Source organism: Protopterus annectens, chromosome 2.part0, assembly GCF_019279795.1.
Source record: "Protopterus annectens isolate FY-2018-M chromosome 2.part0, PAN1.0, whole genome shotgun sequence".
Classification (NCBI taxonomy): Eukaryota; Metazoa; Chordata; order Ceratodontiformes; family Protopteridae; genus Protopterus; species Protopterus annectens.
This window is the reverse complement of record NC_056728.1, coordinates 1,157,326,991-1,157,352,368: the sequence shown is the minus strand read 5'-3', so window position 1 is coordinate 1,157,352,368 and position 25,378 is coordinate 1,157,326,991. Positions and strand designations below refer to the sequence as shown.

General features: G+C 42.2%; 1 protein-coding gene across 1 annotated transcript in view; it reads right to left on the bottom strand.

The window, feature by feature from the left end:
• The window catches only part of SEC31A (SEC31 homolog A, COPII coat complex component), a 1,704,034-nt gene that overhangs the window by 1,335,007 nt on the left and 343,649 nt on the right, over nt 1-25,378 (bottom strand). The window contains exon 7 of the mRNA XM_044060384.1: nt 11,988-12,130. Within this exon, the coding sequence (XP_043916319.1) occupies nt 11,988-12,130 (143 nt within the window). The remainder of the gene's footprint in view (nt 1-11,987; nt 12,131-25,378) is intronic.

The following is a 25,378-nucleotide window of genomic DNA, read 5'->3' as shown; positions in this document are numbered from 1 at the left end:
AGCTTCTGTCTTTTGATTTGGAGGTAGGTTTGGCATTCCTCTCTTCCTTGGTAGAGTATGGAAGTGAAACCTGTAACCTTGGTCTATTGTCTGCAAAATCCACTTGTCTCCTGTGATGTAATGCCAGTTTACTGAAAATAAGGCTAGCTTCCCGCCTAAGGGTGCTTCTAGTTGTTCCCTGGTAGGCGGTGCCAGAGCCAAGTCACTGTGATTGTCCTGTAGTTGTGGTGGTGGCTGTATCTGTGGCTGTACCTCGCTGGTTATTAGCCTGCCACTGACGTCCCCTGTAGGCACCTCTGTATTGACCTCTGCCTCTTGAGCGCCTATTCCTGCCTCTCTGAGCTCTGGAGGTGTCTGGAAAGGACCAATTCTTGGAGGGCCAATTCCTGCTAAACCGTGGAGGTTGGACCTGTAAGAAATCTTTCACTGTCTGGACAGATTTTGCCTTCTCTTCCATCTTCTTCAGCACCTGTTGTGCAGGAGAGCCAAACAAATTGATCTTGTCCATGGGAGCATCTAGTAGCTTTGATTTGACATGGTCTGGTAAGGACTGCTCTTTTAACCATGCATGTCTTCTGATCACTGTGCCAGTCATGGCTGATCTAAAGGAAGCTTCCAGTGCATCATAGCCGCATTTTAAGGAATGATTACTGACCTGCTGAATGTTATGTACCATTTCCTGAATAGATTTTTTAAGTGAAATAACAATAAAGAGTGCACCATGTAAGCCAAACCGAATAAAACTCCAAAATCTTCAGGTAAAACCAAAAGTCCACACTTTATTGAACAACAGATGAACAGACTGCAGTGGTATAAGCGCTTTCGCGTTGCTTCTCAACGCTTCATCAGATATAAATGCAGTATAAAACCCCCCTCCCTTTATACAAAAAACAGGTAGTAACATCACAACATTCAATAAAACAATTAAAAGCTTAATTAATGTTAATGCTTTAAGGACCTGGAAGTTAAGAAAGGCTTAATAGATAACTTCTCATTAAGCCCAAACCTATGGGCTTGTAACCTCATTATCCAGTGGCTCTCCCTTTCCTCAATCCTATTTTTTATGTTGCCTAGCCTCTTCCCTGTGTTAACCAGTTCTAACACTTGAAAACTGAAACCATGTGTATTACCTAGCTCTGATATATGTGTTTCACAAGTGCATTGACAATATTGCACTTGCTAATTGCATAAACATGCTCTCTGATGCGCTCTCGTAATGACCTTGTGGTCATCCCCACATAAAACATCGTGCAAGCTTTGCACGTTGCTACATATACTAGACACAAAGTCTTACAAGTGGCATGTTGTCTAAATAAGTACCTCTTGTTAGTTATAGGATGAGTAAAAGTGTCAGTAGTAGATACATACTTACATTGATTGCACATATGGCATGGAAAGGTGCCTATTCTATTGCTCTGAGGCGCATCAGAGTGACAGCGATCATAACATAACAGCCTGTTCAATGAAGGCATGTTCCTATATGCCACCCTAGGTCTTACGTCAACTAAAGAACTAATCGTGTCATCTGCCATTAAAATACTCCAATGCTTCTTGAATACATTCAGGATGCTATTATTTCTATTGGTGAAGGGAATAATAATCCTATTATGATTATCATTAGTCCTCCTATTGACAGAGTGAGAACGTCTATGTGTTCTATTGATCAAAGGTGCTCCATCAGATAATCTATGTGAGTCACCTAAAGAAATGGCTTCGGATACATGTCTCATGTTGTAACCTCTGGATAAAAAGTTCCTAGTAAGTGTCTGTTTGTGTTCATTATAAGCTGTCGTCTGAGATGTTAGTTTGGAGATCCTGACCATTTGATTGGTAATAATGTTGTTGTATATGTGCCGAGGATGCATACTCTCACGATGTAACAGGTTGTTTCTCCAACATTCCTTCCTATAAAGTTCAGTATCAAAGCCCTGATGGGTATTGATTATTCTAACATCCAAAAATCAATGGTGTTTAAAGAATAAGTACATTCAAAACTAAGGAAATCTGTGGTACTATTGAGGTATGCTACGAAACTCAAAAGCTGTTCAACAGTTCCCCTCCACAACAAAAACACATCATCTACAAATCTGTTATAAAATACAAGATGGTCAACAAAAACTGAATCTTCATTCAAAACAAAGCATTTTTCCCATTGTGCCAACACCAAATTAGCATAGGCGTTGGCACAAGGGGTACCCATTGCTACCCCTTTTGTTTGTAGAAAATAATTGTCTCGATAGCAAAGGACATTATTTTCTAAAATGATCTCCAAAAGTGACATGTATCTAAAAATTATACGTTCAGATAATTTATAATACACCAACATGGTCCTAACAAAATCCATGCCAGTAGTATTCGGGATGGATGTAAAAAGAGACTTCACGTCTAATGTAACCAATATATCATTCTTACAAAAAGAACAAGATTGACCATGATTGGCTAGTTTCTCAAGAAAATCCGCAGTGTCCCTTAAAACATGTTTAACCTCAAGAAGTAAGGGTTTAAACGCCTTGTCTAAATATATAGAAGAAGGTTCAGTCAACCAACCACGGCTGGACACTATAGGTCGCAGCGGTGGGTTAGTTGTGTTCTTATGAATTTTAGGTAAACCTCTGAAAGAGGGCACCAACGGTTTGTCTACCATCAAGTATGTGTATAAGTCATTGTCAATGGTTTCAGTCAGCATCAAGTCATATAGGCTGTAATGAACATCTTTGATTAAATTATTAAGTTTAAGGTTAGATAAGGGTAAATAGGTCTCAACGTCATTAAGCATATTCTCCATTGCATTACAGTAGTAAAAACTATCCATAACGACAACGGCACCACCTTTGTCCGCTTGCCTAATTACAATGGTTTCATTATTTTTTAACCTGTGTAGGGCATTCCTCTCATCAAAAGTTAAATTAAAAAACTCACACTTAGTCTCACTATTGTATAATTCAAACAAGTCCCTTTCTACTGCTTGCTCAAAGGCATCTAACAATGGATGTTGTTGAGGAACAAAGGTGGAAGGCTTTTAAATGTAAAATGGTTACTGTTAGTTCCTGTCCCTTCCTGCCCATAAAGCATCTTAAGAGCTATGTTCCTAGTGAACATTTTGACATCTGCAATGATACCAGTAATGTCACTACAATCAGAAGGAATAAATCCTAGTCCCCTGTTTAAAACCGACATTTCATCCTTGTCTAAAATATATTTAGAAACATTAACAACTAAACATTCATCAGTATCAGTGTCCTTAAAAGGTCCATTCAAGTCTTCGATTTCGTACCTTTTGTTATGTGCAAAGTTGTCTTCTATGCTTTTCCTTTTACAGCTCTGCCCTGTGGGGACCAAGTTCTCCTCTCGAAGGGTCTGAATGGCAGGGGAAAAGAAGGCGAGCCGTCGCCCAAAGCAAAAAGATCATCTTCCAATTGAATAACAAAGGGATCAAGAGTGATTTGTTTCTTACGCACTTCTTGGCTCTTAGAGCAAGGAATGTTGGTCGAAATCTCTGTGAGACTGTTGGTAATGCATTCGGCATGAACCTGTGCTTCCACGACCAAAGAATTGGGTTTAGAAGCCATCGCCGAGTTGTGTACGTCTAGTATGGGAGTATCTTTACTGTCGTTGACTCTGGCAGCTAGGGATGACGTCATCACAAGTGGATTAGCTGTATCAGCTGATGGTAACTTGTCCGTTTTGTTAGGGGGATTAACAAAACAATCACTTCATGAGGAATTAACATCTCTAGGCCACGAGAAAACCTGAGATTGATTAAAATCTAAAAAATCACGTTCCAGTTTTCTTTTTTTGTCCTGCATACATTTAAAGTCCAGCGAAGAAAGCATATGCTTTAAATCATTGAATAGCATGTCCAAGCCGTCTGCATGTAACAGCCGAGCTGCTTCATTTTGTATTAATTTAATGTCATTTCTCAGTTCACAGATCATTTTCTCATAATGTTCAACTAAGATAGAAATGTAGGTAAAGCTGGTTTCCAGGTTCAACTTTTGCCAACGGGCTAGGAGATCAGGATCAGAATCACCAAAGGTGGGCATCTTGAGAACTCTTAAGCCCCTAGGTATCAGCTTAAATTTAGTACAAGCTTCCATGTGCAGTTTTTGCCACTGCACATTACGGAGTTTGTGTAACTTGTTTTCCAACTTCCTAGTTAAAAGAATAACCTCCATGTTGTTCTTGAAGCTATATGCTCCATTTTTAGCTTGATTAAAGTCTGCAGCAGTAAGTTTAAGCAATGGGTTGATATTCATATCAACAATACCATCTAGGTTAAACATAATTTCACCTTCAGGAACCGAAGTATTGGCCATGTCCTGGCGGAATGGTAATCACAGAAATAACAGCAAATAGAACAATACCGCCAAGCAAAGCACTCTTATAGAATCCAAGTGAACCAAGTGAAAAAACAATAAAGAGTGCACCATGTAAGCCAAACCGAATAAAACTCCAAAATCTTCAGGTAAATGCACAAACACATTATTACTTCTACATATCTACCTTTCCGTAGCACAGGGCAGGAAAGCCCATCCCCCGTTCATCAGTATCGCATACTTTCATTTCCAATTTGTCTTCCCCTTCGTGACGTACCTTCGACACAGTCAAATCAGTAGTTCCCTCTAGTGCAAATCCTCCCAGACTGTGATGTAGACTTTTATGCCGGCCAGCCCATTATCAGGTACTATAAACTGCTGCATAACTTGTTGAGGAACTCTTTTACGACCTCTGTTTCCCACCGGAATAAAAACTTGACTGGAGCAAGTTAGTCCTTGTGTGCAGCTGCAGGCAACATTCCTGGACGGTGAACTCAGTACTAACTATTTTTTGGTAAGTTTGCTCAGATGTCCTTCAAGGATGCATCTGCAGTACTTACAAATGGGGTTGTCCTGTCGTCAGGCAGCCCTTCGGTCGGCCGGATTCCAAAGTCTGGGTCTGGCCTCGGCTGGTGTCGCACTTCACCCGACGTCATAACTGCAGTTGTTCGGGTATAAAGGCATCAGCCGACGCCATTTTCCTCAGTCTTTCTTGCCGCGTGGCGCCCGAAGCAGAAGCTGTTCGCAAGTGCCGGTCAGTCAGAACCAGAGATTACTACTACCGAATACTTCTAAAAAGCTAAGTACCCCGTTGGGGACTCTTTCTTGCCTCAGCCGATGTCAGAAAAAGTGAATAACTGTTTAACATGTGGGAAACAAATACCTCATAAAGATTTCCACTCTTACTGCTTACCTTGTTTGGGCCCAGACCACGATGTAGCAGCTTGTCTAGCCTGTGCTTCTTTTAACCGACGGACGCTTAGACGTCGGTCAGAATTTGCTGAGGAGTTTTTCGGCTCAGATTTTGCTTACATTATGCCGTCGGATCCTCCGACTACACAAATATCTAAAAAGCGCAAGGAAAAGGACCGACACTCGCGGTCCGCGGTTTCGGCCGAAACCGCGGTTAAGCCAACCGCGAGTGTCTCGGTTTCGGCTGAAACCGAGCTCGCGGTTCTTCCTTCAGCCGAAAACTTACCTCCTACCGAGGCCTCATCCAACCTGGTGGAATCGGCTTCTGAAATCCCACCTGCTCTTGCAGGTTCCCAGGAATTATCTGATACTATTCCCTTGGATATTTCAACCCCTGCACGTGGAGCTGCTAGGCCACCTGCAGCCATGTCGATTAAGGCCTTTGCCAGGGCTAAAGCAGCTAAATCTACCAAATCTGTGCCTGCTAAGACCCCCTCTCACAGGCCTAGCTCTAGTTCACAAATGCTTAGTCTAGCAGAGGATCTCATTTCTTTGATCCGGAGATCCCAACCTCTCCAAGACAGGGCCTCTCAGCCACCTCCAGAGAAGAGGCCTAGAGCAGAGCCCCCTGAGCCAGTTTCTACAGATGACTCCTCTGATGATTCAGATATTTCAAACCCTCCAGAGGGCCCTTTCTCCCCTTATGAAGACTCTGATGGTGAAGAGTCCATTCCTTCTGCCTCTCCGCCTGAGGAATTTTCCTTTGGGGAAACCTTGCATGCTATGAGGGAACAATTTCAGTGGCAGGGCCAGGATTTTTCAGACTCTAGAAAAAGGCTTAGAACCTTTCTGCATTTACCACAGCATAGGCCTTTAGCCATCCCTCCAGTTCTCTCTGTTGTGGATGATGCATTTAATGATGCTTGTACTGCTCCTGATTCACTACCTCCGGCCCCTGCTAAGCCCGATAGGTACTACAGGGTCCCGGACACACATTATCATTTGTATAAGGCTCCCTTAGCAGATCCCGAAACTATCTCCCAGGGTCCTAAGGCTGTAGCAGCTACCTCTACCAAAAACCCCCTCCCCTCTGAAAGGGAATCCAGGTCCTTAGGGAGATGGGGTAAAAAAGTTTACACTTCTGCTACTCTTTCAGCTAGGGCCTTGAACTGTCAATTCCACATGATCCAGTATCAAGAATTTATGTTAGACCAGTTAACTAAAAAGCTGTCCTCGGATGAACCATTAGACAAAAAATCTATTCAGCAAATAGAACAATACCGCCAAGCAAAGCACTCTTATAGAATCCAAGTGAACCAAGTGAAATAACAATAAAGAGTACACCAAGTAAGCCAAACCGAATAAAACTCCAAAATCTTCAGGTAAAACCAAAAGTCCACACTTTATTGAACAACAGATGAACAGACTGCAGTGGTATAAGTGCTTTCGCGTTGCTTCTCAACGCTTCATCAGATATAAATGCAGTATAAAACCCCCCTCCCTTTATACAAAAAACAGGTAGTGACATCACAACATTCAATAAAACAATTAAAAGCTTAATTAATGTTAATGCTTTAAGGACCTGGAAGTTAAGAAAGGCTTAATAGATAACTTCTCATTAAGCCCAAACCTATGGGCTTGTAACCTCATTATCCAGTGGCTCTCCCTTTCCTCAATCCTATTTTTATGTTGCCTAGCCTCTTCCCTGTGTTAACCAGTTCTAACACTTGAAAACTGAAACCATGTGTATTACCTAGCTCTGATATATGTTTCGCAAGTGCATTGACAATATTGCACTTGCTAATTGCATAAACATGCTCTCTGATGCGCTCTCGTAATGACCTTGTGGTCATCCCCACATAAAACATCGTGCAAGCTTTGCACGTTGCTACATATACTAGACACAAAGTCTTACAAGTGGCATGTTGTCTAAATAAGTACCTCTTGTTAGTTATAGGATGAGTAAAAGTGTCAGTAGTAGATACATACTTACATTGATTGCACATATGGCATGGAAAGGTGCCTATTCTATTGCTCTGAGGCGCATCAGAGTGACAGCGATCATAACATAACAGCCTGTTCAATGAATGTTTGTGCATTGTCGTAGCTGTAGATGGCTGAAATTAGTTCACAGGGATAGAGCATGACTCGCAGTTGAGCTAAAATGTGTGTAAGCCCTGAGTTTTCCTTTAACAGGTCCATCCCACAAAACAAACATATCATCCAAAAACCTGGTGTAAAATTTGATGTGCTCAAAATAACATGAAGAAAAAAGAAAAAAGAAATTTCTTCTCCCATTGCCTAACTACAATATTTGCATATAAACCACCACATGCAGACCCCATAGCCACCCCTTCTTGTTGTAAGTAAATTTCTTTGTTACACAAAATGAAATTGTTTTTAAGGACAATTTCCATCAGTTGTGAAAAGACCAAGGTCTGGAAGTGTGAGATAACTTTTTCATATAAGAAATCTGTAAACCACTCCAAACCAATTAGATTATGCCATCACGAACCAAAGCATATCTCACTGTAGCATTTATGCAGAGATCCCCATCTCAAAGCCACACATTAACAGTCATTTCTGGACCGTAACAACAATCAAACCAGGACTAGTCTGAAAGAGCACAGACACAAACATGGACAAGCAAATACTCAGCTAATTCTCACCCATCAGTAAACAAACTGAACCAATATAACGTATTCAGTTTAAACAAACTGAACTAAAAAATAAAGTCGGAAGATCCCATGCAAGAATGCCCACCCACATCACAGTTACAACAGGAAACTCGTGAAATAAACAAAAAAATGATACTACAAAACATTCTGTTGAGATCAATACTGCAAAGTATTATTGTTTGGTCAAAAAGCACTGCAGCAAAAGTACAAAATATACAATTTGCACGTATTATTTCCTCAATATGTACCTACAGCATAGAGCTGTAATCACAGACTTATCAAAGCTTGACAATCTCCCAAAATAATAAGTTGTGCTTGCCTATAATAACCAGCAGCTATCAGATATATGTATGGTTCACAGAGTCTTCTGGAAGTATTCTTCTACAAAAATATAATTTTTTTTTTTTTTTTTTACAGCAGATTCCTTATTGTTTACTGCCGTTCTTTGACTTAATACTCATTTATTCCTTTCCTTTGCCTATATTATATTATCAAGCCCTCATAGAGAAGTCAGACACTTAACATGCAGTCCAAATTCTGTTTACCACACCTTGTTACCCTTCCCTCCAGAGTTATTTGCACCAAACATCTAGGTTCCTTTGAAGAGTTCTTCCAGTAAATACTAGCCTTATCTTGCCTATTTGTATACCCCTTTTTTCAGTTATCCCTATTAGTAAAACATTTTTTCCTCCATGAGTATGCTGGCTTAGCTCTTTTTCTGCTGCTTTATGAATCTTCTTGTACAGCTGTTAACTTTAAGGACCTGTATCCAAAATCTTGCTCCCTCCTTATTTCACAACCACATTTCATCATCCCTTTCAACTTTATTCACACCTTTCAGCTTTTGCTTTGCCTATGAGCATTAAGTGGACAGTTGTAAAATATCCCTTCAAATCAGGTAATTCTAAAACACCTTGTTCCATGGGAAGAATCATCTTCACTCAACTCACCTTCCCCTCCCAAATAAATTAATTCACTTATTTATTAAGGTCCACAAATTCTCCTCTGAATTATAAAACATGCTTACCTGTTTATAAAACTAAAGAGACCAAAAACATCTTCACTGGTTGTAAATTACCCCTATTTATAAACAAGAGCTTCCAGATTCTCCATTTTTGTATGATCTTTTGTTTAGTTGCTTCCCACATATCCTTTGCTGCCATAATATAATCCTTTTTAATCCCTACACCTAAATACTTCATCTCATCATGCCCTCAAATATAGGTATTGCTGAAGCAATTCATGCATTGGGAACATAAGTTTACAAATGCAACTTTTGTCTTATCTGCACTTATTTCCTATCCCAAAGAGACTTTAAACTGTCTCAAAATGTTCCACAATAATGAAATGTCCTTCTACTGAATTTATCAAATACAATATATCATCATCTGCATATAAAGCTAACTCTTCCTGATTATAATGCAAGTTATATCATTCAAATTTTGAGACTCTTATTTTTAGCTAATAGCTCTAAATATAAAAACAACAAAGGAAAAAGAACACATTCTTGCCTGGTTCATCTATTTAAACACAGCTTGTTGGAGATGACCTCTCCCACCTTAAATTACCCATCATATAGCCTCCTTATTAACCCTATTACTCAATCGGAGAAGGCAAATGCTACCATTGCCTTACCCATACAATCCCAACTGACTATATGAGCTAAAATATAAGCTATACTATAGATAGATGTTTGGCTATTACTTTAAGGGAAGGACAAGTTTTTACTATGTAATTGATTAATTGAGGTCAGGTGTATATATAATTAATTCAGATGAACTGTGTTAGTAGTTCTGAAGAAGCAGCCAGTAGACTGCAAAAACGCTCACCTTCTTGTTTTGTTATCTTTGTGTGCATTTTATTTAAAGTTTTGCGTGCCCTCAGCACTGGAGTTCACTCTGGATTTTTTACAAATGTACTAAATCCTTCCTTAGTTCACTGTTACAGTATTCCACACTGTTGGGCGATTCCCAAATCATAGCATGTGTTGAAAGTGTCTGGATGTGACACAAGACAGCTGTCAAATCCAGAGAGAATTGATCTGACAAAAGAAGCCTCTGGATCTAGAGAAAGCATCTACCCTGTAATGTTTGGTAAAGGTATGTAGACAGGACAAAGTTGCAGCTTCCAGGATGGCTCGTGAGTCTACCCCAAGAAGGCCACTACTCCGGTAGTGTGCATCTTACTGATTGAGGCACGTTTAACAGAAGAGAATTAATTTGGAACCCCAGTTAGCAACAGTTTGTTTAGAAGCTGGGTTGCCCAGCTTGGCTTCTTGCAAAAAATTGGTCAGTATTAAGGACTAACTTTACCTTGTCAAAGAAATCTGAGCTGCCTGTGAACATCCAGGTAATGTACTGTTCTCTCTACTCCTACTCTGGAAATTAGGGAAGACAGTAGGAAGATTGTTGGCCTGACTGAGGGATAGCTCTCTGACCACTTTAGGTATAAATGACGGGGTTGGCCCTCAAAGACACTTTGCCCTTATGAGGAATAAGAAATTGAGAATTGAGAATTTCTTTTCTGTGTAAGTTTGAAGAGGTAGAAGAGACTGAAAGTAGCTTTAGTAACTCCATACTTTGCTAAAGGTAGAAAGGCCTGCACAAGTTTGGTTTCTAGTCTGTAGCTCAAGAAAATCAGGTTTTGGGTGGGGTTCCAGTGTGGAATTCTCGAAGCTGATCGTGAACCCAAGACTCTGGAGGAAGGAAATGGTGAAACTGGGTTGAAGTAACAGAATCTGTTGAGAGGGTGCCTGTATTAACAGGTCATCTAGGTATGGGAATATTTGAATTCCTTAAGTCCTGCAAAAGGCTATGACTGGTGCCAGAAACTTTGTGAAAACCCTGGGCTGCAGATAGTCCAAATGGGAAAGCAGCGAACTGAGAACAATTTGAAAATCTCTGAAATTTGAGGAAGGTGTTGAGGAGGGACAAATCTCCACTCTCCATTTCTTGGTACAAGACATAATCTGGAATAGAAACCTCTTCCTACATGCTGTTGTGGCACAGGTTCTACTGTACCTTGGTGAAGCAAGGCTTGAATGATGGGAGGTAGCAGCTTTACCCAACTGGGAGGGGGGAGAAGGGATGTCTCTGAAAGGAAGTATTTCCTTTCAAGCCATTCTGTAACTATGCTGAATTATGGAAAGAACCCATTAATCTGTAGTTATGAGCTGCCAATTCCTCACAGATGAGGTGAGTGTTTTGGACAGGGGCAGGGAATGGACAAAGGGGGACAGGTGGGTGAGAAAGGTAGTCAGGCTGATTTGTCTGGGTAGGGAGGCCTCACAGATTTGGAGTCCCTTCTGGTTTATCATGAAATCTCTTCCTAGTCATTTTCTTGGCCTTATGAGTGCAAGAGAAGGAGGTGGGTTTTGCTGGTGAGTTTTTTTTATATCTGGGTACAGAAGTGAGGAAAATTTACCTGCATTCCTTCATAATTTTCCCTTGTTCTTGTAAAGTTTTAAACAAGCTGGTTACATCAGAGTCAAATAAAACAACCCTATTCAAAGGAGAATCTTGTAGCTTGGCTTTTATGCTCTCAAGCAAGGACAGAGACCAAAGCCATGAGTACCTTCTGATAAAACAGCCAGTAGCAGCTGCTCTGGGGGATGCTTCCACTGTGTCATAACTAAATTTCATACTATATCTAGCCAGCTGTTAGGCCTGGGCCACCATGGACATGGCCTGTTGTGTAATGTCCAACTCCTCCATAGAAACCAATGACTTGTATTTTTAACAATTGAATTACTTACAATTAATATGAGACACTGAAATAAAAAGTTTAGGAATTAACAAAGCGAAAATGTTTTGACAATTTTAAGAAAATATCTGCAAAATAAGAACTAGATTTCTGAAGACATTAAGGATTTCTTCTGAATTTTATACAAAAAAGGAAAAAATACAACTTAAAAAAAGTTCAGCTTCTTCTACTACATCTTAATGCATTCGACTAACATCTATGCAGCACTTGAAGCTTCCTCATTAGTAAGTGTAAAGGTTAATGTCAAACTCCACCCACTTGCATAGTCTAGTAAGCATTGTCCACCACTGCTAGTCATTCAGAATTACAGTTTACATACCGTGTATGGTTTTCTAGAACACGTAATGGAGAGGTGGCAAAACGCAGATCCCACATCTGAATAACAGGCATCCTATCATCTTCTGAAGCAAGGACCAGTTGGGTAGCAACATCAGGGTGCCAAGCCATTCCTGAGCAGTGCATCTGTAATCAGGCATGATAGTGTCAGCTGAACAAGGTACAAAAAAACCCAAATCCAAAACTCAAATCATGTTGCCAAATATTATGATTTACATATGAATAATATTAATTTGTTAACAAGAAAAAAAACATTTCATTTAAATGTTTGATACAAAAGCCCAAAAAATACTATATTTTAATGGTGCTGCACAAAACAGAAAAGTGAACAGGAAGACATGTTTGATACAAAAGCCAAAAAAAAAAAAAAATACTATATTTTAATGGTGCTGCACAAAACAGAAAAGTAAACAGGAAGACATCATGGATGTCATTATGGCATCACAGAAAGGTACAGCTGTGTTTACTTACCATAAATGTAGCAGAGTGTCTTCACTGTTGCACTAACAACTACTTAGGAACTTCCTGGCCAGGTGGACACACACTGTTCAGACATCAGAACTTCAGGATGCAAGGGTCATCAGTCAGTGCTAATTTCACATGTCTTCTTGCCCTCAGAGGACAGACACCCCATTCTCCAAGAAAGCACAATACAAACAAACTGTTCTCAGCAGGGTTAGGTTAAGAGAGACCTGAAGAGGGTACCTAAACAGGAAGGGACCATAAGAAAATGGATGCAAGAAAGCTGACCCCTACACAGAGTCATGATAGAGGGGAAGGAGGGAGGGAAAGGATACTGTAAAAGTAAAGATACATGAACATCTACACTTATGGTTAGAAAACACAACTCTACTGGATGGATTCTTGAACTTATAAGGAGGGTGTCAGGAGAACAGATATCAGGCAGATGATAGGAGCCCCCCTGCATGACTACAGAGGTGAACACAGCTCTGGCTCTAGAGGTAGAGGTTAAGTTGCAGTTCTTAGAAAAGGTGTGGACTGAGGGGACCAGGTGTCTGTCTCCATAATGCCTTGGATGGACAGCCCCTGATAACGGTAGCAGTGGTAGCTGTGGCCCTAGGGGAATATGTTCTAATGTGCTCAGGTACTTTTTTGCCATGATACTTGCAGCAAAAGGTGGTACAGTTAGAGATCCAGTTACAGACCATTTCTTTAAATACTGGTTGGCCTAATTTGTTAGAAGCAAAGGCCACAAAGAGATGATCAGACTTCCTATTTTTGTCTCCCCCCCCACCCCACCCAATCCCTCTCCACCAGGCTGCAACCAATTTCTCTTTAACAGATTGTCTCCATGGAGACATGAGGGCCAGATGCAGAACTACTACTAAGCATAAATTTGTTTCCTAGAAAAAAGCCTCATAATATTCAACATTCTTTTTCATTTACTTGCTTTCTCTTAAAACCTGTTACTAAATCAATCTAAGGTCCTTACTCCATTAATCCTCCATGCAAGAATGAGAAAAAACACATTCATTTTTCTTTTGTCATGTTATTTTAACCTGGCTTTTAACATTGCTGTACAAACATTTCTTAAAAATGAACAAAAACAGAAGAAAGAAAGAAAGAAAGACATGGGGAAAAAGAACAGCAGCACCTATTTAATATATTCTACACTTAAAAATAACTGAGATAACTTTACTGTATACCCTGCAAAGAAAACCATATACCACAAAAATAGTACTATTAAGAAAAAAAATGGTTTCTTTTCTTAAAGTTCTCCCCTCTCTTCCCCACCCCAAAGCATTTTTCTTAACATTGATGACAGGAAGTAGGGCATATACTTTAGAGTTCCCCACAAATCTAAAATTTTGAAAAAGTCCAGTATTTCCAGATTTTCTTGTTCAGTCATATTTCACAAATATAATTATTGCGTTGTAATTCCACAATAAGTTACTGGCTTTATTACTCTTCATCTCCATCTCCCGAATCTTCTCTCTGCTTCATTTCCAACATACTTTTGATTCTTCTAGTCAACTCTCATGCTCCCTTCCTTCTGTCCAACATTTTCTGTTGAAACAGTGGAAAAGGTTTCACAGGTACAGTCTTCTCTCTGTGGTTTTATTACCAGAAGAACAAGAAGCAGAATCTCCTTCTGTTTCACAGCTATTTGTTGGATAAACTTTTGTATTTCCTCTTTAGCATGTACTTAATCAAAAAATTATTTTGTCCTTCCAGTGAAGGATACCTTGAAGACAGGTGGGTACAACAGTTTGAACCTCACACTTGCGCCTCGACATTCCCTGAATAATGGAATGAATTTACTTTTTGTACACCAGGCAGAAGAGGAGTAATCATTCTCCACAAACACTTTGCTATCTCCACTTTTAGCATTTTGTCCTTCTGCCACAGTTTTGTCAGAATCAACTCCTTCTGCTGGTAAGATTGCATCTTTACTATTAAAGGTCTAGATTGCTTTCTCATAGCCAGGTCTGGAGCATACACGCATTGTGCCCCTTCAACTAACAACTCCTGCTGTGGAATACCAGTCCAGTTGCTTATTTGTGCTATCATAAAATTAATACAGTCTGTTCCTTCCAGCTTCTCATGTATAGCTGAAAATCTCAGGTTTGCCCAACGTACTCTGTCCTTTAATTCTATTACTTTTTGAAACATCTCTTTCTGAACAATTTCATATTCAGCCAGCCTTTTCTTCATTTCAACATCTGATTTTTGCAACTTTGTCACCTCATCGGAATATCTATTTAAGCTTCTTCCATATTTTCCAGCCTTCAGTTGTTTGTGTTTTTTTAACCAGGTCTGTGTGTGGTTGTCTAATATCTTCCCATAGGTTAGTGAAGTCATGTCTGGAGGTTGCATTGCTTTTTGCTGAATAACCGCAGAACTTTCCCCAGTCAGTGTTTGTTCCTCACGTTTTGTAGCTGATTTTGTTTTCCAGGTTCTCTGTACATCTTTTTTTTCCTGGCATCCAGGAAGTACAGTTATTAGCCAGTTACAGAAATTTACCCATAAACGCAAAAATCTACTGGCCTTCTCTGGTGGATTTCTGTTTTCATACTGGGAGAGCTACAGTTAAGCTGTTTACTCAATGTGCAGCTATCTTGGAAGTCTATTTTCTATTTTTGTCTTAACCGAGTAAGACTAGAATTGTCTAAGAACATCCAGGGGTGCAAAGTTCTCTTTCTCCTTTGTTCTGTGAGTTTGGGAAAAAGGCAGGAAGTTGGACTGCTTGATTCAGGGGGAGCTCTGTTACCACCTTGGACATGAAGACGGGGTTAGTTCTCAGCAAAACTCTATCAGGGTAAAACCTGATTAAGGGTTCTTTACACATTAGTACCTGTAATTCAGAGACTCTACAAACTGAGGATGGCAACTAGGAAAGGTTGTCTTGCATGATAAGAATTAGAAATCTTTTTTATGGCTGTGGAGGTACTTGGCTTTAGGAGCTCCATCTCTGGCTTTGCACTGACCAACATATTTGAAGGATGTTACAAGTGACAATGGCACGAAAATTGAGAAAATGGCAGCAGGTGATGACCTTTAAACCCAAACATCCTGACATCATGGGAGAGGGCATCCACTAGGCCAGGAAGAGGGAAAAAAATCTCTGGTATTTAGAATAGCCAAGGGCTTTCGCAGCAGGAAATCTCCAAATAATTATTAATGCAACAGTGAAATACAATGAACAATGAAAGCTCTGAAAGCTTAAATGTATTCATAGTCACTGTAACACATGAAACAAACTAAAGTCATTGTATAAAAATGCCACTTAAATGCAAAAAAAGAAGTTGTGTCATACCATAATATTCCATCTGTGTTGTAGATCTTTGTTCATTCATTACTAATAGGACCTCGGTTCTGACCTTGGAACCGATACGGCCATTTACAAGCTCGTGCCAGCCAAAAATTCTCAGCTAAGACCTACCCATAATGCCCCTTTCCTAGTTACTCCAGATTGAGTTTGCCTGCCCCTAGTTAATAGACGTAGTAATAGAAAAAACAGTAGAAGGCTCTGTCTGAGCAAATACCCTAACCAGTAGTTCCTAAAGTCCACCAGGAGTCCGGGCAGGGGGAAGGAGGGCGGAAAGTAATGAATGAACAAAGATCTACAACACAGATGGAACGTTATGGTAAGACAGAACTTCTTTATCTGATGTTGTAAATCTTTGTTCATTAATTACTAATAGGACAGAGCCCCCAGTTACTTGAGTCCTGGTTGGCCCTAAGGAAGGATATTCCTGAGCAACACAGAACCAAAAGATGCCTGTCCCCTGGAGGCCAAATCCAATTTGTAATGAGAAATAAAGATATGAGGTCTTGCCCAAGTGGCTGCTGCGCAGATATCATCCATAGAGGCTCTGGAATGAAATGCTACAGAAGTAGCCATAGATCTGGTAGAATGAGCCTTTATTCTAAAAGGTAAGAATAGCTTATTCTGTTGGTAGAAAAAGGTAATGACGTTTCTAAGCCAGGAGGATAAAGTCACTTTGGAAACAGGTTTACCCAATCTGGGTCCTGCAAAGGCCACAAACAACTGATCTGTTTTCCTGAAAGATTTAGTCCTATCCAAATAACAACACATCAAGGGTATGCAAAAGGTACTCCCCTCTATTAGAATGCTGAAGGAAGAAAACTGGCAGGTCAATAGATTGGTCAATGGAAAAGCCAGAAATGACCTTGGGCAAGAAAGCAGGGTCAGTACGAAGGAACACCCTATCCATGTGGAAGATCAAGTAAGGTCTCTTGACACTCAAGGCCTGCAGCTCAGATACCCTTCTCGCTGAGGTAAGTGCTACTAGAAGTAAGGTTTTCCATGACAAATATTTTAAATCACATGAATCAAAGGACTCAAAAGGAGGACCTGTGAGAGACAGAAGTACCAAAGTCAAGTCCCAGGGTTCTAAGAGAGGCTTGACCGGAGGTTTAACATGTAATGCTCCTTTCAAAAAGGTCTTGCATAGGTGGTGTGACATAATTGAAGAATTATCAAGTCCATTATGAAAATTGGTAATAGCTGCTAAATGTACAGTGATCATCGATGCTGAGGCTCCTGCATGTAAAAGAGCAGAATCTTTTGAATAGGCATAGAGAAAGGGTCGAAGTTCTGATCTTTGGCCCAAATACAGAACCTAGTCCATTTACTAGAATAAACTTTCCTAGTGGAAGATTTGTGTGAAGCCAGAAGAATTTCATGAACAGGAGATGGGATGTCAGGCAGCCTGGCAATCATTGGAAGTGGAGGAACCAAGCTGTGAACTTGAGACTGTGCAGGTTCGGATGAATCAGTCCCTGAGTATGAGATAACAGGTCTTGGGAATGATCCAGGATCCAAGGGCTGTGAATCAGATGAGGCCATAAAAACGGGAACCAGACTGGACAGGGCCAATAGAGGGCAATGAGGTTCACTTTGCTTCTCAATCTCTTGAGCTTTTTGGAGAAATTTTGGGATGAGGGGCAACAGGGGAAAGGCATACAGAAGACATGGGGGCCAATCGTGCATTAGAGCGTCCCTCAGTGGTTCCCCATGAGGGGGGATCAGGGCAAAATAGTTTTTGCATTTGTAGTTTAGGGGGGAAGCAAGGCTTGCCCCAGCATTGGAAGATCTGATCCACAATTACAGGGTTGAGGGACCACTCGTGAGACATCAGGATGTTCCTGCTCAGACTGTCCGCAATAAGGTTAGAACTCCTGGGAATGTGCGTTGCTATAAGAAAGCGGTTGGAAGCTGTCACCCAGTGCCAAATCTTCATGACTTCCCAACACAGGGGATAAGACCTGGTTCCGCCTTCATTGTTGATATACCACACGACTGACATGTTGTTGGACTGAATTGTAATGGTCCCACAGAGTAGGGATGCATGGAACGCTTGTAACGCTAAGAGAACTGCCCTCAGTTCCAGGACATTTATGTGCAAATTGGCCTCCAAGGGGGACCAGGTGCCTTGGACAGTCTTTCCCTGGAAATGCCCCCCCCCCACCCTAACAGGGAAGCGTCCGTGGTCACAGTGGCCATGGGCTGGGGAAGACAGAACGGTAGACACCAAAGATTTGTTTGTGGCTTCATCCACCATAGCATTTCTTCCTTGCAACAGTTTTGTAAGACGCATCATGTGGTCGAGTGGGTGAGTTAGGTAAAAAAGGGAAAAGGATGTCTTCCATATGAGTTGCCCCATCTGCCCAGGGGGGATTGTTCACCACAAGTGTCACGAAAAGATCCTTGGGATTTCTTGAACCACATTTTTCCTCCCTTCCGGTTCCTGGAATAGGACCTCTGGGGGTTGGAAAAACATATGCCCACAGCAGACAAGGTCTTTCAATCTTTCTCACTACATGCAATTGTCTCTCTCACTTTGGGTCCAAAAAGTGCAGATTCGTGGACAGGTGCATTGACGAAGGAAGATTTAACGGGGTCTGCGAAATCACATAACCACATCCAAGCATTACGTCTCATGACAATGCCTGATGCGGCAGCTTGAGCTGCCCCCTCGGTGGTGTGAGATATCAAACGTGAGGAATTCGAGATGGAGTCAAGAGTAGCTAGCTACGAGGCGACAGTATCACGCACCTCATCAGGCAGTACCCTTACCAAAGTGGAAGACAATTCAGAGATTAGGTCTCTTTGGAGGCGAGTAAAGTGTGCCAGATAGTTCAGCGACCGAATGCCGAAGGTCGCTGAAGCATAGGTCCGCTTCCCTAGTCTCTCCATGGTCCTGGACTCCCTGTTTGGAATATGGACAGTGGAACTATCTTCTACCAGTTCCCTCTTGGCGGCTGCCGACACAACCATAGAATCAACTGTCAACTGCGTGGACCAGTGGGGTTGGTCTTCAGGTGTAGATAACATTTTGTCTGGCCTCCGGGGGACAGGTTCTACATTGTCCGGGGCCTTCCAGGCATGCTACACAAAGAGTTCAACAAGGTCACCTGCCGGTGGGGTCACCCAGGACGTAGATGGCAATAAACGGAAGGCCTGCAAGAACACAATTCCTCAGAAGAAGGGTTAGAGGACTTCCAGTCTCCCCACTGCTTGAGGATTTTGAGAATGTCTCTGAATGAGACGTCATCTGGGGGAGACCATGGGGACTCAGTGTCTTTGGTGACAGATTCCTCTGGGAAATCAAGGTGCTTCCTCTTGCACCATTTCTTCCGGGGTGGCTCCCCAGTGGGATCTTCTGAGGAGGGCTCCAAAGAAGGGGTTCCCTTCAAAGGGAGTTCTTGTGACTCCCGTGCCCAGGGTCCCAAAATAGAGGGTTGGGAGAGATGCATGCGGGGGGAGGGGGTTCTAATACTGATGTAATTGGTGCTGACTGCGAGCCTTCAGTGTGAAGGACCTTCTCCATCACCTGGACAGCAGGCCCACTCGAGGAGGGATGGGAGCCCAGAACTGGGGTCACACCCCGCCCTGAGGAGCTCCAAGAGAACTGGAAGCCGTCGAAGCCCTGGACATAGATGGAGCCAGCGAGAAAATAGGCGCCAGGCTAGGTACCAAGGTACGGACGGTCCAAGCACTGCTCCGAGAGAGCATCAGCTTCACCGGAGCTGATGCAGCAAGGCTGGTCGTTGCCAACAGGAGAAACACTGCTGTCTGATTCGAGACAGTATGCACCGGAGTGGACATCAGTACCAAGATCTCCAGGATCTGGGTAGAGGCTGGAGGAGGATAAGCAGGGGAAGATTTAGTAAAAGATTCCGAACCAAGAGGGATGGAAGGTCTAGCTGGAATGGGCAATCCCCAAGCTGCCAGAAGCTGGTTCACAACCCGCACTAGATCTAATTCAGAAAAACTCCTAGTGGATCTAAAGGAGGCTGCTGAAGGAGAATCAGGTCTTTCTAGAAAGGGGCTAAACCTCTCCCCCAAAAAAGGGTTGTAAGTTGGAGAGTATCTTGCCCTTGGCAGGTACTCAAGTTTTGGAGCTGATGGAGCCGAAGAAACTGTCGGCACCATGGCCGGGGATGGTGCCAAAGCAGGTAAAGTCATCAGAGCCAATGTTGGATCCAAGAACGGCACCGAAGTCAGTGGTGTCAAGGTTGGAACCGAAATAGGGGTGAATATCATGGACGGCACTGAGGGAGAGGACACAGAGCCTGGTGCAGAAGAGGTCTGCACAGAGGGCACCGGCAAAGCATGGGGCCGACTCGGTTCCGTAACTGACGGAGATGCAGAAACCGAGTGACTCCGTTTTTCCTTATTTTTTTTTGTCTTTGGAGGGGGTGAGACCTCTGACCCAGACAGAGCCTCCAAAAAAGGTGCCTTGAGTATACCTTTTAAAATACGTTTATTTTTACATTCTGCTAGTGTAAGATTACTAAAACTAGCATAATTGTCACAGTCAGCTTTAATATAATCCATGCCCAAACAGTAGACCCAACGAGCATGTGTATTCGAGTTAGGCATCTTACGCCCACACTTATCACACTGTTTAAACCCCAATTTAGCTTTGTCTGACATAGTAAGGCAACAAGGCTATCCTACAGAAAAAATAAAATAAGGGAAAGAAAAAGGGAGAGAATACCAATGAAGGTATTTAAAAAATACCACAAGTGGTAAGGAAGGGCCTGTCAAAGGCAGGAGAGAGGGACAGTACCAATAGTGGTAGAAATTAAATTACCAAGGTAAAGGGTAGGGAATAGGATTAGGTTATAAGCGACAGTGAGAAGAGGCTAACTTGACTAAAACATAAACAATTTTGAAGAGAAACTGTCTTAAAAATAACAATTTTCTATACTTGACTTTGAGAGAAGATGGCTAGCATGTCTGACTAGGAATGCAGCAAATGAGATCTGGAGTAACTAGGAGAAGGGCATTATGGCTATTATTAGCTGAGAGTTTTTGGCCAGTGCGAGCTTGGAAATGACCGTATCGGTTCCGCGGACGGAACAGCGGTCCTATTAGTAATTAATGAACAAAGATTTACAACATCAGATGAATTACTTTTACCCTGCATACATAACCAATAAGTTAGCACTCACAATTGGTTAACTTCGAGGCAGTCTCTTGAAGTAGATGACGAGTGATATCACCACCTTGAGAGTTCCATGTTAACCTAATTCTTCAAAGATCTCCAGCTCCCGTCTCCTACATTTGCAGCATGCACACGACCTGCCAGTGCAAGTTGTGGTGTCACCTGTATGGCTAGAAGGGTTAGCCCAGTTTCACATTCCTAGTTTAAAAACCCGTCTCATACACAGAACACAAGCAAGCTGCATTAACAAGTAAACTCTAAACACTGATATAAAATCATAAAGTTCACATAATACTTAAAAGTAGGTGATCACATCATCCCAGAATAGGAGGAAGCAGGACGATTAACAGAGCCCTTTCAAAGACCCACTGAAGTGGCATGGCAAGTGCTCATTTATCTGTTATACCTTACATTAAGGGGCACTCTGCAGTGGATGGCATCTGCAAAGAATCCCAAGCAGTTGAAGGTCATTTCCCAGGGAGGAAAGAGCTTGAGAGGCCAAAGAGACAAGGTTCAGAACGTTGAGCTCTAGATGGCAAGGTTCAGAACATTAAATGCGAGTTCTAGATGGTAGATTGTTATACTGGAGATAGGAGGTGATGCCTGCCACTGCACGACTGTCACAAAGTAAAAACTGGGTAATGCTAAAAAATGAGGACTGACAGCAAATACATGCCTACCAAACTTTATGCAAACTGTAGCTGGGAACTCGGTTTACATGGAAGCATGGGCAGATTCAAGTCAAGCACTGTGGACTTTCAGAGCATATACAGATGGATGAGGTGTTCAGGGAAAAGCAGCGGCATAAAAAGAGCCCACACAACCACAGTTGGTTGTCTGCCATGTTCCAACTCTAACCCTCTAAAAGGCCAGCTACATAAGGTTAAGGGTTGTTGGCCTTCTCCCCTACACAGTGACATGGGGGCTAACTGGACACACATGGAAGAAAAGAAAGAGTGAAATGGGACTGGAGGAGCTACTTGGTCATGGCTGAGGAGTAAGTTAAAAAAATGTAAGTTCAGTTACCATTTAGGAAGCAAATACTTCAAAAACAGCAGCCAAAACATCAGAGACACGGGATAAATGGAGCTATCAAAGCAGCCATGTGCATGTCTGCCCATATACAGTAGATGGGAGATCTCTTGGTCAGTCAGAAAAGACCTCTGGGGTTGCCATGAATCTAATGCCGGAAACCATATCCATTTTTTCAACTGCCACAAAGGGTCAACTTCTGGTTTGACTGACATGCACATTCCTTTCCGAAATGCTCCCTCAACTGCCTCCAGAGAGGGACAGTCAGGCAACTTTTCAGGAGCAATGAAAGGGTCTGCCGAGAACGAATCTCAAGACCCTTGACTTTGCAGACCCTTTCTGCCACGTGGGCAGCATCTACCATTATAACTATTTCCCCTTCTGCCTATGGGTGAAAAGTCTCCATGAGACTTCTGAACAGGACCTTGACACTTCTTGAACCACAATTTTTTACTACCACGCCGATTCCTGGAGAAAGATCTTTGTGGGTTAGAAAAAAAGAATCTGATGGCACAGAAGGTCTTTCCATCTTTCTCACAATGGGAAAGTGCATCTCTAACTGTGGACCAAACAATAACGATCCATCAAAGGTGCACTGATTAAAGATGCCTTGAAAGTTTCTGCAAAGTTACAAAGCCACATCCAGGCATGACATATAATGGCAATGCCAGAACCGGCTGCCCTATTGGCACCTCTGCAGCATGAGAAACTAACCTCATGGACACATTAAGATATTGATTGTAGAGTGGACATTCTGGAGGAAAACACCTTCCGTTCCTCATCAGACATGGACTCTGGGGCAGAGCTAGACAGTTCTTTGATTAAATCCCTCTGTAGCCTTGTAAAATGAGGAAAAATAGTTTAGTGCTAATAGAGTGAATGTAGGTGAGGCATAAACTCTCTTGCCAAATCTGTCCATGGCCCTAGACTCCCTGTTAGGAGGATAGAGAGTGGAGTTTTCCTGAGCTAGTTCCTTTTTGGTGGCTGCCGCAACAACCATGACATGTACCGGAATCCCTTTAGTCTGATGTGGTCAGTCTGTTGGGGCATTAAGAATCCTATATATGCATTTGGGGATAGGTTCTACAGTGTCCAGCTCCTTCCAAGCCCTGGTTGATACTACGCTGACTAGTGTATCAGCAGGAGAGACACCCAAGATGCAAATGGGCTGGAGCCAAAAGCCTTCAAGCACACAGTTTCCTCATGGGTAGGGTTTTGGGTAGACCAACCAACCACCTTTTTGTCAAAGGATTTCCTCAGGTGGAGATCTCGGGAACCCTTCCCCATCCTCGAAATCAGTGTCTTCCATGATGGATTCTTCCAGGTGCCTCCTCTTGCAACTTTCTTTCCGGGGTACCTCCTCGAGATGTTGCAAACAGGTATGGAAGAAAACTCGGGTTCCAAGGATGGAATAGCTTGGAGACTTTACTGGACCAGCTGTCCTGGAGGTGGCAGATGTGAGGTCTCAGACACAGTATCCATGGAGGTAAGGGATGGATCCGAAAGCATAGGAGCAGAGGATCTCCTGAGTACAGAAAGAACCCTCTCCACCACCTCAGAGGCAGATGAGCCTAGAGACGCTGAAGATGTTCTCCCCAGAGATGAACCAGTCTGGTCAGAAAATTCCCAAGTCTCCCCAGCTGTCCACTCCAAAGGGGGAGTTTGTGCCAAGCTGTTGAACACTGAGGCTCCGAAAACTTCGGAGTCTAAATCAGCTCTACTGAACAGATGTCAATCTTCAGCTCCAAGAGCCAGTCTGCTCCAATGCGGTCAGAGCCTAGCAAGTCAGGGAAGCTGTCGGAATTGGAGGGATATTCACTACCGGTTCTGACACCTCAACTCTCGAGGCTTCGAATCTAAAGACTCCGAAGCAAGAGATCAGATTGGAGAAGGAGCAACAGGAGAAAGTCGACTCACATACCCGGTGGGGGACAGAGCTGGTAAAAACCCATCTGGATTTGTGTCTGCAGGAATTGTCTCAGTCTATCGACCTCTGAATCAGAAAGGCTATGGGAGGACCTGACAGAAGATGTGGAATGTGGTCTGGAGGATCTTTTAAGGAATCTGTCCCGAAAGGGAGATCCTATGGCAGTAGGAATCGGTCCCAAGGAAATAAGAGCAGCTCAGGTCTGAGGATTTTGGATCAGATACTCTGAAAGCCTTTTTGTGAGGCTAGCTGGAAGTAGAGGCAGACTTGTCCTGGGAACTTTTCCTGTGTTCCCAGATGTCTTTGTGCTTCTTGGCAGGGGGTTGAGCCCATGAAGAAGAGGAACACACAGCGGGGCCAGAAGATGGAAGAAGGCCCTTTAAAATAAGTTTATTTCTGTGGTCAGCCAAAGCACGCTGGTAAAACCCCTTGAAAATAGAGCAGGGAGTTTCAAGATGTGTAGGGCTGAGACAATGCAAGCACTCCCTGTGGGCATCAGATAAGGGAGTCTTGTGCCTACAGGAAGTGCACTTTTTAAAGCCCAGCACCTTATCAGACATGTTAAAGAAGAGAAAGGAAAGGGAAAGAAAGCTCCCGCAAAGTACAGACCACCAAACGGCTTTTTTTTAAATAAAGAAACTAAGAAGACAGGGGAAAGAAAGAAAAAAGATAGTACAGCAAAGATACAGCAAAGAAAAATCAAACGTATCTGGAATCACAAGAAGAAACTCTCAATGGACCTCAAGCACATGGCTCACGATGCTTCTTGACAGAGCACAAACGAGATCAGAGGTCATTTGGAGGAGTGAGTCATGATGAGCAGGGGAGGAGTTCAAGCTCCGGAACCTTAAGCTTTGGAAAGAGACAAGAGTAGGATCCAAAACCCACAGGTTGAAGAACGAATAAAAATGACATCATCAGATTATTTTTACTTCTCCCTTTTTCAATGACTTGCCTTAAGTTTCCCAGCTTTTTTTTTTTTTTTGTTGACACCTAAGTGTTGAACTCACTGGCCAGTAGCCAAATTAACCCTAAGTCAGTAACCTTTATCGACCCTTTTGCTGAATTTTGTACTGGCCAGTGGCCATATTAATCCTGAGTCAGTAACCTTTATCGACTTTTTTACTGATTTTTTTTTTTTTTTTTTTGCACATGGAGAGCTCTAGCTGATGCTCAATCAGCAGCTATCTCAAGACTCCTCTTCAAAGGTTTTTGCTTTACAATCACTGACCAGGAGATTACTTATAATAAGAAGGGTAGGGAAATTCCTGCTTTTTTAAGGAATTATGTGGAATATAACAAATGCTTTACCATTTACATGGTCTTATTCTTTTCTTCCAGTCCTTAACATTTCCTGACTACGAAGTCTTTGATTTAGGGCGCCATCTTGGATATCCTCTGTCACATCTCCCAGTTGTCTAACATCAGCTTATTCCCCAAGGTGGAAGATGCATATACTTTCTTCACAATACT